Source organism: Arvicola amphibius, chromosome 12, assembly GCF_903992535.2.
Source record: "Arvicola amphibius chromosome 12, mArvAmp1.2, whole genome shotgun sequence".
In the NCBI taxonomy this organism is placed as follows: Eukaryota; Metazoa; Chordata; class Mammalia; order Rodentia; family Cricetidae; genus Arvicola; species Arvicola amphibius.
The window spans coordinates 13,840,717-13,858,326 of NC_052058.2; the positions used below are offsets into that span (position 1 = coordinate 13,840,717).

Here is a 17,610-nt window from a genome sequence, read left to right on the forward strand (position 1 = left end):
ATAGAAAGCATGGCCTTGTGTATACTATACAAGTACTCTATCAATTACCGAGCTACAAAAACCTCACTCTTTTTGTTTTTTTTTTTGTTTAGTTGGGTGTTTTTGTTTTTGTTTTTGTTTTGTTTGTTTGTTTTGCTTTGAGACAGGATTTTTCTGTGTAATAGCCCTAGCTGTCCTGGAACTCTCTTTATAGATCAGTCTGGCCTCCAGAGATCCATGTGCTTCTATCTTCTGAGTGCTAGGATTAAAGCCATGTGCCGTTACTCCACCCCAACATTTGTACTTGTTAATGTGTGTTGAGTTTTTGCCTGCATGTGTTCATGTACACTGTGAAATTTAAATGACAGCAGATTTATATCAAAAGATATTAAAGGCTAGAGAGAAGTGTTATAATACATTTCAAGAGCTGAAAAAACTGTCATCTTAGAACTCTGTGTCCAATAAACATGTATTTGCTTTTTTTTGTGTGTATGTGTGTATGTTTGGTTTTTCAAGACATTGTTTCTCTGTAGCTTTGGAGCCTGTCCTGGAACTAGCTCTTGTAGACCAGACTGGCCTTGAACTCACAGAGATCCGCCTGCCTCTGCCTCCTGAGTGCTGGAATTAAAGGTGTGCGCCACCACCGCTCAGAAAATTTGCCATGAGCCAAGATACTCTAAAAGAATAGCTAATCACTTTATAGTTAGAACACTTGCATAGGTAGCATACAAAAGGCCCTCAGCTTGCTCTGTACTGCGAGGGGAAACAGGGTGGAAAATAAACATCAGCAAAGAATAATAGAAAGGATGAAATGTAAGTGGATGCAATAGAGAGTTTTCTGTGTGTGTTTATGTGTGTGTGTGTGTGTGTGCGCGTGTGTGCGTGTGTGTTTAACTTTGCCTGCATAAACACGAGTTAAAGCCTTTAGTACCTCTTGCACTCACTGTCTTGGTGTAAAGACTACTGAAAAAGATTTGGCTTACAAATGGGTCCTTGGTGGAGCAGTCAGAAAATTTTATAGTTAGCCTCAGTGTTGTGGTGGTATGAAGCTCAGCACTGTGTTGTAGCTACTCAGAGTCAGGAACACAAAGGAACATAAGACAGTTTTGATAAGTAGTAGCTTTTGATTTGTATGGAAGGATATTTGTGCATGCATGTATGTGGAGAACAGCGCAGGGTGTCTTCCTCAATCTTCACCTGCGTTTCAGACAGGATTTCTTGCCAAATGAGGAACTCACTATGGCTAGATTAGCTGACCAGGATCCTCTTATCTCTGCCTTCCCAGAACTGATGTTATAGGCGGTTGCTGCCATACTTTGCTTTTTATATGAGTTCTGGGAATTTGAACTTAGGTCTTAGTTCTTGCATTATCAACATTTTACCAACTAAGTCACTGCTCCAGCCCCAGACTTTAACAGCACCCAATTAACCAAAAATTTTAGCTTTCTTTCAAAAAGAACTTTCTGTCTTTTATTAATTACATTTTTTAAACTAAACTATTTGACTTATTTTTGTGTTTCTCTCTTCTCTAGATATCATTGACCCTGCCATTCTGCGCCCAGGCCGGCTGGACAAAACACTCTTTGTAGGTTTGCCACCCCCAGCAGATCGTGTTGCCATATTAAAGACTATCACAAAAGTGAGTAAAAGAAATGGCTTTTTTTTGTTATGTTTATATCATTTAAAATTTTTTTATTTTGGCCTAGCGGTGGTGGCACACACCTTTAGTCCCCAGCACTGGAGGGGTGGCAGTTCGAGGTCTGCCTAGAGTTAGTTCCAGGACAGGCTCGATAGCTACAGAGAAACCCTGTTTCAAAAAACTATAAATAAATAAATGAATGAATGAATGAATGAATGAATAGAATTTTTAAAGATGTTTTTGTTTTACATATGTGTGTGTCTGCGTGAATTTATGTGCACTAATATAAGCAGTTGCCCAATAAGGTCAGAAGGAATCAGCTCCTGGGGACTGGAGTGACTCGCAGTTCTGAACCTCCTCATGTGAGTGTAGCACGGATAAATAAAAATCCAGAGACAGATATTGGGGTTCAACCTGACGATCAGGAGAGCAAAGCAGCCAGCCACTGGCTCTTACTTCTGCTTCAGACCAAAATGGCTATTCTGCCTCCATGAATCCTCAGAATGAGACTGAGCCTAAGACCTGTCTCCTCCCCTCTAGTGCTGGGATTAAAGGTATGCACCACTACCACCCTGGTTCTATGAGCAACTAGTGTGGCTGTTTTACTTTCTGATCTTCAGGCAAGCTTTATGAAAATACAAATCACTACAGGTGTTGGGAATTGAGCCCAAGTCTTCTGCAAGAGCAGTAAGTGCTCTTAACCACTGAGCCATCTCTCCAGCCCTGCCCATATCACTTTTAAAGTTATACCAGGTAGTAATTTAGGTTAGCTGATTGATTACTCTCTTTCTATATCTTAAATGTTTGCCAGGCTTCCATCTCCCAAAGTGGGCTGGTTTTGATCACTGAACACAATGTCCAGTCTCATTTTTCCTACTCAAAATGAAGGGAAACTCAATGAAGGATTAAAGTTAGTGTTAAATAGTGTTATCAGAAATCACTGCAGTCATGTTCCCCGCGTCTTTAAATCTTTGATCATTAGATTCTGTCTGAAATAGGACGTTTTGGAGGAAGTAAAGCAAGTAAATACAGGTCCATCAGGAACATTCAAAGACACATTGAGACTTGAAGTCTTCATAATGACTTCTGGTTTTCCGAGTTAGCATAGTTAGCTTTGTTGTTGTTATTGTTACTGTTATTGAGATGCTGGTCTCAGCACGTGGTCTATACTAGCCTGGAACTTGCTACATAGAACAGGCTGACCTTGAACTCACTGAGATCTGCCTGCCTCTGCCTCCCGCATGCTAGAATTAAAGGTGTGCATTGCCATGCCTGGCCTTCATAGTTTTTTTGCTTGTTTGTTCGGTTGGTTTTTGTTTTTGTTTGGGTTTTTTTTTTTTGAGACGGGTTTTCTGTATAGCCCTAGCTATCCTGGAACTCGCTCTGTAGACCAGGCTGGCCTCACAGATTCGCTTGCCTCTTCCAGAGTGCTAGGATTAAAGGCATGTGCCCCCGCTGCCCAGCTGGAAGTCATAGCTTTTTAAAGTCAGCCTGAAGAGGTCTCACTGTGTAACCCAGGCTGTCTTTCAGGTTGTTGCACTTCTGCTTTCTAGGTACAGAGATTATATAAGTGTGCCATCACACCAGCCATACTTAATTTTAGATACTTATGTAGTTAATGAAACAATCAGCACCTTGGTGTTGCTCTCCTCCTGCCCAGTGCTTGTTCCTTGTAGATCTTTGTCCAGTTTGTCGCGTTGGCCTTCGTTGAGTGTTGAGCAGGCTCGGAGTCCGCGCTGTGGCTCAGGAGCCTCGCACTCCAAGCAGCACTTGTCAGTTTGTTGTTTGTTTGCTTGTTTGTTTTCCCAAATACATTTTCTAGTTTCTTTATTTTGATTGGTCCTATACCTGTGTCATCATTAGTAGTTTATTCAACTGTATCCCCAAAATTATTTTCAGATTAAGAATCCTTACTTTTTGTCTTTATAATTCACTGATAGGTTAGCTGGGAACAATTTTTCCTACAACATATAATCTCTCCATTGGTCTTTGTAGAAATTGTAGTGTGATTTGTTGTCATTTGTTTGGTTTTTTGATGGTCTCATGTAGCATGTACTATGTAATTTACTGTGTAATGAGGTGACTGAATTCTAATCTCTTGCCTCCACCCCCAAGTTCTGGGATTATAGGCTGGATAACGTTAGGTATAGAACGCTCATAGTTGCTCAAATATGCTGATATGAGAAAAAAATTATTCTGGGTCCTCATGAACAAAGGATATGTTGAATTATGTCTTCAAGCATCCTATCACCATCATGGTAAAAAGCCCATTGGAATGAGCCAGAGCAAGCCAGGTTGTCTCATGTCAGCTGCAGGACAGAACGCAAGCCCCAGTGTTAGGAAAGGTCACTCTGAGCAGATCCTGGGTCTGCGAATGCCAGCTTGACCATGAATAGAATTTAGGTATTGAGAAATATATATAAGAATTGTCCTCAGATAATACCTGGTGAATTTGTTCCTTATGATTGAGTTTTTGATTGGAAAGTAGATTTCAGGTAAAAGTCTCTAATGGCACATGGGATGTATGTGGGAGGTTCGATGTGCTGTGTGACAGTCAAGGTTAGGTTGGAAGATTCTTTTGAACACTCCTGCCCATTGGGCTGCCTTCCAGCCCCCAACTCAATCTCCTCCAATATTGGCTGAAGATGCTTCTCATGGTGGTGTTAACAAGGTTAACAAGATTGTCTCACTTTGGTCCTTCTGTATAAAAAATCACTATGGTGCAATCACCAGTACTGTGTAAACAACTTTCCTCTCTGTCCTTCTAATTATATCACAGAATTATAGGATTCTTTTGTAGATGAGATACTAATTTGTTTTTTCAAAACATTTTAAAAACAAGAGTCACTGGAGGCAGAAACAGGCAGATCCCTCTGAATTCACGGCCAGCTTGATCTACAAAGTAAGTTCTAGGATAGCCAGGCATACACAGAGAAACCCTATCTCTGTCTTAGTTAGGGTTTTTCATAGCTGTGAAGAGGCGCCAGGACCACGGCAACTCATAAATAAAAGTATTTAATTGAGATGGCTCACTTACAGTTTCAAAGGTTCAGTCTGTTATCATCAGGATGGGGAGTGTGAAAGCATGCAGACAGGTGTGGTGGTGGAGCTGAGAGTTCTACATCTTGATTCAGAAACAACAGGAAGTTGACTTCCTGTTGAAGCTTGAGAGGAGACCTCAAAGTCCGCCCCTACAGTGACACACTCCCGACAAAGCCACACCTCCTAATAGTGTCGCTCCCTTTGGGGGCCATTTTCTTTCAGACTGTCATATTCCACTCCCTGGTTTCTGTGGCTGTGATGAAGCACCATGACCAAAATGCAAGTTGGGGAGGACAGGGTTTATTTGACTTACACTTCAGCATTGCTGTTCATACTGAAGGAAGTCAAGACAGGAGCTCAAAATGGGGCAGGATCCCTGAAGCAGGAGCTGATGCAGAGGCCAGGGAGGGGAGCTGCTTACTCGCTTACTGTTTGGTCATGGTATTTTGTTGCAGCAATAGAAATCCTAAGACAGTCTTGAAAAACCAGGAAGGAAAAGAACCCACCACCACCAACAACAAAAAACTATAGTGGAGGCTGGTAAGATGGGTCAGAGGGTAAAGTTACCGCCTCCAAGCCAGAGGACCTTCGTTTTCAGGCCTCAGAACCCACATGATGGAAGGAAGGAAACAACTCCTGGAAATTTCTCCAGCCTCCACCTGAATGCAGTGGCATGTATGCACCCATATATCCACATAAAGAACTTTTTAGTTAAAAATTTAGTTTTTGGATTTTAAAATCTTTAATGTATATGAATTAACTAGCCAATGCTGTGGCCATGGATGCCAGAAGAAGGTGTCAGATCTCCCAGAACTGGAATTATAGATGATTGTGAACCACAATGTGTGGGTACTAGAAATCGGACCGAGCTTCTCTTGGAAGAGCAGCCAGGGCTATTAACCACTAAACCATCTCTTTAGCCTCTGCAAAAGTACTTTTTAAAACTACGTAGTGTTTGATTCTGCCATGTAATCTACTTAGAATATTACTAAGCGTGATTTGTGTTTATAGTGCTTATGTTCAGTGTTGAAATTCTGAACTTTTCTGATTCTTGTCATTTTTAGCATCTGTAATTATGAACTGGGAGGAATTGGCTCCAGTGTCAAGATTGGGTTTTAGATGAGGGATTAAAAAGCAACATGGTTTTTTTTTTTGTTTCTTTTTTATTGTTGTTGTTTAAAAGACATGTGATACTAATTTCTGACCTCTACATGAACATACAGAAGAAAATACAAACAAGCAAATAAATAAGTACAGCTTCTTGAGGGTCCTGTGTAGAGCAGGCTCCTTTTGATCTCAACAAGTTGGGTTCAGTATTACTCTCCTTGCAGTCAGTCTGTAACACAAATTCCTCAAACTCCATGAGTATCAGTGGTTTGCCTTTACAGCTTCTCACATGTCAACCTGCCTCTTACCCTAATTCTCCAGATTGAACTCGGTGGCACTCTACATTGATTATGGAGTTAGTTCTACTCCCTTAGTCATCAGCCTTTCTTCTTTAGAAACCAGTGAGTGATGCACATGCATGAGTCTTCAATGCCTCAAACAGAGCTCGCTTTTCTCTCTTATTCAGAATGGCACCAAACCTCCACTGGATGAAGATGTAAATTTGGAAGCAATTGCCAGTGACCTTCGTTGCAATTGCTATACGTGAGTATTTAAGTCTCTGGTCTCTTATATTCCTCTGGAGTATAGTTTCTTCATCAGCAGGAAAGAAAAAGATGCCCGTTTCTTAGGTTGGAAAAACTGATGAGGTTTCCTTATGTAGTCTCTGGCTGGCTCTTGCTGCTTCCTTCTCAGAGGACAGCTTACCCGTGCGTTTGGATGCTGAATTCCTGACATAGACTGTTCCTGTTGGTACTCAAGCTTCCTTGAGCACATTGTTACCCTTCACTGTTAGTTCTACTTTCAGAATATGTGAAGCATGTGCCTTTCACTAGGTGGCATGTTCTTTAAGTACATCTGCACAACGGAGGTTAATCTGCATTCATGTGCACATTGAGCCTGCAACAACAGCATGACACCTGATATTTCTATCATATTAAAGCCCTGTTGTTTGTCCCTAACATCTTTGGTACTTGGTATTTGCCCCTAGAGCAAGGGCCAGATAATACTGGACTTCCCACATTTCCATCATTATTTCCATCATTGAGGGCTTCAGCGCTGTTGCTCAGCAGTGTAAACTTAACTTCCAAGAGCTAGTCGTGAATGGTAACATAGAAACCTGATTATTTGATAGCTGGGAATGATGTTTTGTTGGAAAGTTTAGAACTTTTGTGGACCATGTTAAAGTTGAGTATAGGAAAGCTCCAGGAGCACTGATGATTCATTGCCTTCTTAGGACTATGCTGACCCAACCTGTGAGTAGTGCTGGGAATAATTATATAAAGAAACTGTGTGTGTGTGTGTGTGTGTGTGTGTGTGTGTGTGTGTGTGTGTGTGTTGGGGAGTGTACACATTCATCCAGGGTGTACAAGTGCCTGTGGGGGTCAGAGAACCTTAGGTGCCTGGGTGTTGTTCCTCAGAAGCCACCTTGTTATTTGAGACAGGGTGGGTTTAGTTTTGTTGTTGTTTTAAATACTGGAGCCCATGCTTATTAGACTGAGCTGACTGAGCTCATCAGTGTACACCAGGATCTGCCAATCTGTCTTTGACTGGGTTTCTTTTTCTTTTTTTTTTTTAAATGTGGTTTCCATGAATTAAATTCAGGTCATTGTACCGTAGCCTCTGGGTAGATGTTTTATATCAACATTAATATCTATAGCTAAGTGGAAGGTCATTTTTATTGTTCATTGTATCATACTTTCCACAAGTTCCTTTCTTCTAAAGGTTAAAAGTTCTCCAAATGAAAGCTAAAAGCTTTTTCCTGCTGTTCCTAGTCAGCTTGTCCCACCTTCGTTGCTTTTTCCTCATTGCTAAGTATGTTATAATTGAGCATCTTTTGGAATACCTAAGAATGTCTAAGAACATGTCTTTTATAACAGGGGTGCAGACCTCTCTGCTTTGGTACGAGAAGCTTCTCTCTGTGCCCTGAGACAAGAGATGACAGGACAGAGGAATGCGATTGGAACAGGTATGAGGCTCTCTGGGGTCTCTCCATTCTAGTTTATCAGTCTGGATATTTAACAGCCCTGCTGCCTTTCAGGTGATGCTTTTCTAGCATTTCGTAAAACAGTGTGTAATAAAGATGACTGTTGGATGAGACCTTTAGAAACTGTTGTGGAATATTATGTACACTCGACATAATAGTCGTTATTTAGTCTCTTAATAAGCAGCATTGTATTCTGTCAGTATACACAAGTGATTAGATAGAGGCAAATGTGTTCATTCACTATCGTTATCATGAGTTTGCTTCTTAACAATTTGGAAAATCTTAATTCTTTTGCTAAAATACAACTCACTTGCCTGTTAAAATTCAACCAAAATTGTAAAGATTAAGAAATACCTAATTTTTCATATATAAAGATTTTCCTTTGAAGTATAAACTCAGATGACAGCTTTTGTCATTCAGTGACAGAGAATTTTCTTAGCATGTTCAAGGCTCGGGTTTTTTTTCCTAGCATCACAAAAGCCAGGCAGTCCAAAGACAAAATCCATGTATTCTTTCATGGATGATATGGTCCCTTTTCAACATGTTTGTTGTTTACCTCTCATTTTAATAGTGCTTTCGATGTTACTATTTGGGTATGTGTGGCCTAAAAAAGATTTTTTTTTTTTTTTGGTTTTTCGAGACAGGGTTTCCCTGTAGTTTCTAGAGCCTGTCCTGGAGCTAGCTCAAAAAGATTCATTTGTGACCTGTATTCCAGCCATGCCTAGTACAGAAGTAGCCCTTACTCTGCCTAGGTGTCTCTGAGTGTACATTGTAGTGTACAGATGTGCTCTCATGGGAACTTCAAGTGTGTACTGGTCTCCTTTTAAACATGTGTATGAGTGTGTCTGTGGTAGTCAGGTGGGGGAGAAATGTGCACATGAATGCAGGTACCCTCAGAGATCACAGGGGCATTAAGAGGAGTTACAGGTGGTTGTGAGTCCCCTGACATGGGTACTGGGAACTGAATTCAGGTCTTCTGCAAGAGCAGTATGCACTCTTAATCTTGAGCCACCTCTCCTGCTTCACTTCCACGAACCTTAAAGCTAAGTATTGTTACAGCAACATATGCTTAGCATACATAGATTTATTGGCACACATGCATATATTTATTAGAAGGGTATTTTGGCGGGTATTTTTGGTTTTTGTTTACTAGATAATGTTAAGATTCAGTTATTGAAACTTCTTTTTTTAGAAACTACATTCTGTTCCTTTTGGAAAATTACTGATAATAGGCAAACTTAGAATATTTTATGGACAAAAATCAGAGCCTCATTTGATTGTGTACCTGTAATCTTAATGCTAAGGAGGCCAAAGCAGAAGGGTCTTAAGTTCATGGGTCACATGATAAGGCTCTGTTATATCTTCCTAATTCCAAAATCATGTATGCTACTTTGTAAGCCGAATCTTACCACTTTCTTAGGGTATGTTGGCAACTACAAGTTAGCAGGTCTTTTCTCATGTATTGGAGTTGCTACTCAATTTTCTGGTTGTTGCTTATATGCACATATAACAAATTCTACCATCTCTGCTTTGCTGTGGCTTTCATTTTTAGCTCCCTGGCCTTTAGAGACTTTGTACCCTTGCCCAAACCCTATCTAACCCTGCTGTCTAATTGGCCAGTGACGTGTTCAGCAACATGTATTACTTTGTTTTAGGTAACTCAGTTATCCTAATATCTTTACTATTTTGAGTATAAATTGTCATCACTTAAGTTGTCTTGTTAACATTGTAAACCAAGTTATATTTTAACATTTAGCTATTTTATCACCTAACCTTATAAAAATTACAACCCTTTCTAATCCAGTTTTGTGATACACATGTGTACCCTTAGTATTTTTATCTTAGAGAACATCTAGCCTTTGTTTCTCAGTAGTGTGAATTTGTATTCAAGAATATACCCTAGGGTAGTAATACAGGTTGCTGGTTATTTCTAGTTCTATTGGCCATCTCTACTTAAAATCTCTTACCGGTTCTACCTGAGACCACACTGGCCTTTTTTGACAGTATGAGCAGCATGCACAGCTTGACATCCCTAAGAGACAGAGTGATTCCCAGCAGTCCTGTTCCCCAAATGAATGGAGAGATTCTCATTGAGGCAGGGCTGGCGAGGGGCATATGTAAATGTGCTTAAATAGGTTCTATCGGATCACCCATCTCAGTCTTTCAAGTTAATGGACTATACTGAGGTGTGTATTTGTGCGCTTCCTCCACAGGTGAGCTCAAGGTCAGCCATAAGCATTTTGAAGAAGCTTTCAAGAAAGTAAAGCCATCTATATCAGTAAAGGTGAGAAACTTTCCTCAGTGTCTTGAAAAGAGGAAGGAAAATGTATATGGAAACATTGCTTATTGGAAGGAGAGGTTACAGTATAGGAGAGAGAAATTCTTTTGCCCTCTCTAAAATTTCATATATTTTGTTTTTCACATTTACTTTGTGCGCATCTGCCCGTGCGCTCATGCCAGCCTGGTGTCAGTTCTCGTCTACTACGTGGGCCTGGGGTTAGTCTCAGGTCACCGGGCTTGGCAACAACTGCCTTCATCCACTGAGCATCTTCCTGGGCTAAGTATACATATTTCTAATACTTCATATGTATATTTTTAACATTTCTGACCCTTTTTCCTATCCAGAAGGAGAATTTAATGGAATTGGCTTTGTTTACTCATGGTTTTTGATGTTGTTTGTTTAGGTTTGGGGTGTGTGTTGTGTGTTATTTTGATTTTGTTCGTTTGTTTGTTTGGTATTTGAGACAGCCCAGGCTGATCTTGAACTTCCTGTCTAACTGAGGATAACGTTGAATTTCTGATCCTCCTGTCTGTACCTCCCAGTGATGACATTAAGGACATATGCCACCACATACTTAGCTTTATGTGATGCTAGAGGTTAAAGCCAGGGCTTTGTGTCTACCAGGCAACCAGTCTGCCAGAAGAGCTACATTCTCTGCCTGTGTCTGGTTTTTGAGGCAGGGTTTTACTCTAGCACGGGCTGCCTTGAGCTCATGATGATCCTCTATTTGAGACTCCTCTGAGTGTGAGATTGTAGGCATGAGCCACCCCACCTAGCACAATGGTTTTTTTTTTTTTTTTAAATAGATTTTTCTTTTATTCTTTACATTTATTTGTGTGCGTATTTAGGCACTGGGGACTGGGAGGTGCTGGGGGAGTAATACCTGTACCACAGCATGCAAGCAAAAGTCAGATGTCTTAAGAGTTCTATCTTCCTCTCATGTGGACTGTAGGATTGAACTCGGGTTGTTGGGTCTGGCAGTAAGCGCTTTCATCTTCTGAACCATCTTGCTGGCCCTAGGATATATTCTAAATAGCTGGAAGTAAACTAGAACACATTGTAAGTTTTTCCTTGGGATAAATAGGTAGGAGTAGCATTGCCATCTAACACTGGGGAAGGTCAATATGGTGACAGTGACCTTCTACTGCATACCTGCTGGACTGACAGAACTTTGAAGACTGGTCACAGCAAGGGGGATGAGGATGTGAGATGCTAGATGTCTCATATTTTGTACTGGAAGCTGGAACAGTCACGTTGGGAGCCATTCTGGCAGTTTCTGGAATGTTAACACACTTTAGAAGCGTTTACTCTTGTCTCCTGTTTCCCTCTGGACTTAGGGTAGTTTACAGGTCAGTGTCTCTTGGCCTGGTTTGCAAACTTCCTGGACAGTGATGGAGATTGCAGCACATCCTAGAAAGGAGCATGTGGAGACTCTTGCTGCAGGAACAAGGCAGAATCGCTGGGTCCACAGCTAGGGCTTCTGTAACCAGTGCCGTAGACGAGAGTCACAAACAGTAGAGATTGTGTTTTCTCACTGGTCTCAACCAGACGTCTACGATCAAGGTGCTGTCTTGTCAGAGTTCTGAGGTTTCCGTCCCCGCAGGTGTCGTCTTCGTCTTGTCTTCACAAGTCCTTCCGTTGTGCATTCTGTGTGCAGACTTCCTCTTGTCCAGTAACCCCAGTCCTGTGGGACTGAGGCCTTCACTCTTTATTTACCCTAACCACCTCTGCAGAAACCCTGTCTGCGGGGACGACCACACCTGAGGTCCTAGGGGCTAGGGCTTCAATATAGAAGTTTGCTGGTCACACGTCTTATCCCATAACTGATTGATCAGCACTATGTGGTATTTTCTATCCTCACAGGATCAAATGATGTATGAAGCTCTGCAGAGGTCCCTCAGTCAGTGACATTCGCAGTACCTGGCATGGAGGTGTCCAGTGCATGGAGCTCAGCAAGAGTCACACTCACTCTGGAGGGTCTGTTCTCAGCCTGACACAGATGACTTCATTGTGAGCATTTTATCTCCAAATTATTGAGACCCAACTGGAGAAGATGATGTTTCCCATCTGACCAGCTTTGTGGAAAAACTTCCTACCTCTTCATTAAGAAAAAGAAAGAAAAGGGGACTGATAAAGCCTTTTTTAAATAAAATTTTATTTTGAAATATCTTGATCATATATAAAGTTACAAAAAACTTTTCCTGAGAAGTGCTCACCTCACTCCCTATCACCCCGGATACACATTCATGTAGGTTTTCTGTAAACCAGGATATTTTCCTATATAACCAACCTGTCAAAAACACTGACACATTGTTACTATTATCGAGTTCCAGCCGTCTTTCTTAGCTGCTCTAATGTCATTTCTAGTAAAAGGGTCTAGTCTAAATTAGCTATTCCAGTGTGTTAAGTTTTCTAGTTCCCTTGTAGTTTCCAACAGTTTTTGTTGTTGTTGTTGTTGGGTTTTTGTTTGGAAACAGTTTGTATATATCCTTGACTTGCCTGGAACTTATATTTAGCATAGGCTGGCCTCAAACTCCCAGAGACCCACTTGCCTCTGCCTCCTAAGTGTTCTGTGTTCCCCAAAGCCAGCTCTTTTGGAGTTCATAGGTCAGTGATTGGGTTCACTTAGTTGGCATCTTTTTGAAGATAGAGTAGTAAACTGCACTGTCTCGGGTGTCACCTAAGACCATCACTCTGGTCGCTTGGTTCAAGTGCTTCTGATAGGCTTCTTTGTAGGAAGATATTTTCACCTGTTACTCATGCATTCCACCCTCACAGGATTCAGAGTATAATTTTTTTAATTTATCTTTCATTATCATGATTTGATTTTCAGATTGTCTCAGATTGTATCTTTAGTGGATTTCTAAGATGTTTTGTGAGTGATTTTTTTTTTTTTGTGTTTTGTTTTTTTTGTTTTTCGAGTCAGAGTTTCTCTGTGGCTTTGGAGCCTGTCCTGGAACTAGCTCTTGTAGACCAGGCTGGCCTCGAACTCACAGAGATCCGCCTGCCTCTGCCTCCCGAGTGCTGGGATTAAAGGCGTGCGCCACCACCGCCCGGCTTTGTGAATAATTTTGTATCATGATTATTTCATCAAAATTGTTGCTGTCTATAAACAGGTCTAATTACTTAATTTTCTTCCTAAGTTTTTATTCTATCTCATTGTGCAAAGTCTTTGAGATTACTTTTAAGAATGTTATTGATGGGGCTGGAGAAATGACTTAGTAATTAAGAGTACACAGTGTCCTTTTAGAGGACCAAGTGTGATTCCCAGCTCTTACATAAGCAGCTCAAAACTGCCTGTACTCCCGGCTCCAGGAGATTCTACACCTCCAGCTTCCATAGGCATCTGTGCACACGTACATGCAAACTCCCCCCACAACACACACTTTTAAAAAAAATAAAATAAAGTGTATTTTTATAATAAAATGAGATTGATAATGTGTTGACAAGATGGCCCAGCAGGCAAAGCCACACAGCCTGATTTGATCCTGGAGACCCGCATGGTGGAAAGAACAAACTGACTCCTGAAAGTTGTACTCTGACCTCTGTGGGTGTGTCTCTCACACATACATATAAATATATAAATTGGAAAAATATGACTGAAATAAAAATCAGGTTTACAAAGGTCAACAAGACTCCTTTTTCTTGACTTCAGAGAAGCTTGCAGGTACTAAACAAAATAACACTATTCAATGAAGGACATACAGGAAAACAGTATTAGATCCCAGGAAACCAATAGAGGCTAGAAGAAAAAACAAACCAAGATTAGTAGAGGTAGAGAATTAAGGATGATCGGGAAATTAGAAGTAAATGCCGGAAAGCCTTAAACAGTAAACCTGAGCAGTTGAGTCACATGCCAAAAAGAAAATACCACCTGGCATATCAGAGGTCTCCTGACAACCAGATGTTGGGTCCAAGCACATTTTACTTGTGGTAGCCTGGACATAAATGCAGACTGTATAAGGGCTGTGGTACAAGTTGAACAGAAGTCGGTTAGTGGGCAGAAAATAGATTCCAGCATTTCTGCAAATGACATTTTTGAACATGCTCTGTATACTGCTTGACACTTTTTTTTTTTTTTTTTTTTTTTTTTGGTTTTTTCGAAACAGGGTTTCTCTGTGGCTTTGGAGCCTGTCCTGGAACTAGCTCTTGTAGACCAGGCTGGCCTCAAACTCACAGAGATCCGTCTGCCTCTGCCTCTGAGTGCTGGGATTAAAGGCGTGCACCACCACCGCCTGGCACTGCTTGACACTCTTATGTGTTCTTATGGTGTTCTCAACTCAGATCTGTTGACATCCTATTTTTTATATCCTACATTTTATAAAAATGAAGATTGAGATTTTGCTAATACTAACAGCCTAATAGTTTGGCTATTTGACTGCTGAAGAAGATCCATCCTACTGTTTAGAAACATCTGGAATTGCATCTATTGTCCTCGTCAAAGATTTAGCCATCTTAAATACATTTTGTAGCCAAGTATGGTGTCACATGCCTTTAATCCCAGCACTGGGAGGTAGATGGATGGGTCTCCCAGTTCTAGACCAGCAAAGACTATCATGAAACTGTCTTTTTTTTTTTTTTTTTTAAAAATACGTTTTGTGTCGGACACTGCTGACGTGATGAAGGAGCAACCTCAGAAGAACTTTTTTGCCTAATTTGGTGTGGGCCAGATACTGCTAATTGTTCCTTGATACCCATTATAATTTCCTTTCCCTTTTGTTAAGAAGAGCCTAGAAACCTGGGGTTAGTGAAGTTGGTCACAGAAGAGAGCATACTACCACCACATAGACTAGCACAACCCCTAACTGCATTCTAGAGCATACTCTCAGATAAGTATAGCTCTCATCCCACATCCAAGAAGCTTCTCTTTGCAGCAGAGCCCATTACAGAAAACCACAACTGGCCATAGTGCAAAGATTAACTTGTAGATGTAACTGTCCCAGCAGATAGCACAACTCCTGGACCCAAGGCTCAGGGAATAGCAAGGAAGAGAGAGTGAAAGATTGTTAAGAGCCAGAAGATCAGAAGTCTGCTGTGAGGTTGTGTCTCCTAGACATGACAAGGAAGCTACACCTGTGACACCCCAACAGTATGTTTGCCTAACAAGACCTGAACGTGACAATACTAATAGAGATTCCAGCGCAAGGCTGTGAGATCTCATGGGGTCCCATCACTCAACAAAGAACAATAGGCAGCTAAGGACTGCTGAGAGATAGTCTTTCCCAGGGGTGAGCCTCCCTAGTTGGTAATCCAATAAAAAGTGACCAGTCCTAAAATATTAAACTGACTTAACAGATTGATAGGCTGTATTTGTGTGTATGTGTGTGTGTGTGTGTGTGTGTATGTGTGTAAAACAAAAGGCAAGCAGTTCCGAGAGTGACTGGGGGTTGATGGGAAATGTTTGAGAAAGGGAAGGGGAAAGTGATGTAATTTTTTACAAGGTTAACTATGACCGAAACCTAACGATGATGTCATTGTAGTGTTTTTCTTTATAAAAGCTGCATCCCTGAGCTTTGAGTCAACAATTCTTTGTGACAAGAGCCTGCTCTCTATATTGAATAAAGAACCCTTAGGTGGTCTTATATACATAGTGGTCTGTAACTTTCTTGTTTGGACTATAACAGATAAACTGCTGCTGGAAGCCCACAGCATCAGATCACACAGTTGGGGTAAAATCCTTCAGAGCCAGCTTTTACTGTTTTCAAGTTGATCTCAGGTATCCTGGCCACTGCAGAATGTCACACATTAGATAAGAATTTCCTAAAGAGGGCTGGAGAGATGGCTCAGCGGTTAAGAGCGTTGTCTGCTCTTCCAAAGGTTCTGAGTTCAATTCTTAGCAACCACATGGTGGCTCACAACCATCTGTAATGAAGTCTGGTGTCCTCTTCTGGCCTGGAGACACACACACAGACAGAATATTGTATACATAATAAATAAATTTTTTTTAAAAAAAAGAATTTCCTGAAAAGTTTAACCATGCAGGGATCAGAACTATGAGGTAGCGGGAATTTCAAGTCACAAGTCTTAATCTCCCTAGGATTTTAGTTTTAGATTATGAGGTAAAGAAGCAGTAATGCCGTCTAGAGTGGTAACTGGGCCTGTAATCCCAGCCCCTGTGAGGCTGAGGCTAGAGGATGTACCTATTCCATGTCAATTTGGACTACATTGTTCTGGGCCTTCCTGGGCTGCATAGTGAGACCCTGCCTCAGAACAAGAAAAAAAAAAAAAAAAAACAAATAATGTAAGCAAAATGAAAAAGTAGAGGTTTGGGTTGTTGTTGGTGGTGATGATTTGTTTTGTTTCTTCATGGAAATAGTCTTTGAGCCAAGAGAGCTTAGCATAGGGAAGGACTTAGCTGCACTAAAACAGTTCCACCAGCGTCTACACAAAGGGAGCTAAAGAGGCCCTGGATTACCTTGAGTAAAGACAACTTGGGCCTGTGTGATGTGATCGTCTGTTGTGAATGACTAACCTCCAAACCAAGAGACTGCCATTTGATGATTTGCCCATACAGGGGCAACTTGTGGTTAAGAATCTATAACCTCGTTTCTACACAGCCTGTCCATGCAGGCTAAGCAGATTAATTTAGCACTTACTATGTTCTGTTAGCAGAGGCTGTTTGTTCATTTCCTGGCCACCTAGACACAAAATAATCACACAAAAACTATATTAATTAAAACACTGCTCATCCTATTAGCTCAGGCTTCTTATTAACTAATTCTTTCATCTTAACCCATTCCTATTATTTTGTATTTTACCATGAGGCTCAGAGTTTACCAGTAAGATTCCATGGTGGGCATCCGTCTTTCTCCTTCAGCAGCTACGTGGCATCTCCTTGACTCCGCCTACTTTTCTCAATTTCTGCTTGGAATTCCCGCCTTGATCTATTCTGCCCTGTCATAGGCCCAAAGAAGCTAATTTATTGACCAATGGTAACAAAACACATTCACAGCATACAGAGGGGAATCCCACATCACCCACCAAGCCTGACATGGTTTAGACAGCATCATTAGTTGGGGCTAGGCATTGCTCCATGTGCTTTTAGTTCATTGAAGTTTCACAACCTTAAGATGGCTGAAGACACCCACACTGAGTGCAAGCGTCTCGAGGGAATAAACCTGTAGCAGTACTTTCTCTTTAGAACACAGACTTCTTATTAATCATGAAAGCTCAGCCTTAGCTTTGGCGTGTTTCTAACTAGTTCTTATAACTTAAACTAACCTATATTTTTTAATCTATGTTCTGTCACGTGGCTCATTACCTTATCTCCATACTGCCCATCTTGCTTCTTCCATGTCTGGCTGGCAACCACACCTTTCTTCCCAGAGTTCTTTCTCTGCCCAGAAGTCCTGCCTATACGCTTCTGTCTAGTTATTGACCATTCAGCTTTTTATTACATCACATCAATACATCTTCACACAGTGTACAAATATCCCATAACATAAACCAGTCACCTGAGGTAGGTGATAAACACTGAAGTATCTGCAAAGAAAGAAGAAAAGCTTTGGGAACAGAACAGCAGGAGACAATTCATTAAGTCTCAGCTTCAAGTGGAGCCTATCAAAAATAAATCAAGGG

At 41.0% G+C, this 17,610-nt stretch overlaps 1 protein-coding gene across 5 annotated transcripts in view; it reads left to right on the plus strand.

The window, feature by feature from the left end:
- Nvl (nuclear VCP like) overlaps positions 1-13,619 on the plus strand; it is a 53,379-nt gene extending 39,760 nt beyond the window's left edge. For 4 of the 5 annotated variants that reach the window (XM_038349427.1, XM_038349429.1, XM_038349430.1 and 1 more), the window contains exons 19-23: positions 1,512-1,618; positions 6,234-6,310; positions 7,645-7,733; positions 9,965-10,035; positions 11,896-12,954. In XM_038349427.1, coding sequence (XP_038205355.1) covers positions 1,512-1,618; positions 6,234-6,310; positions 7,645-7,733; positions 9,965-10,035; positions 11,896-11,940 — 389 coding nt within the window. In that variant the 3' untranslated portion in view covers positions 11,941-12,954. Of the gene's footprint in view, positions 1-1,511; positions 1,619-6,233; positions 6,311-7,644; positions 7,734-9,964; positions 10,036-11,895; positions 12,955-13,314 lie in introns of those variants that run through there. The other variant, XM_038349428.1, reaches the window with a different exon arrangement.
- Positions 13,620-17,610: the final 3,991 nt, after the last annotated feature.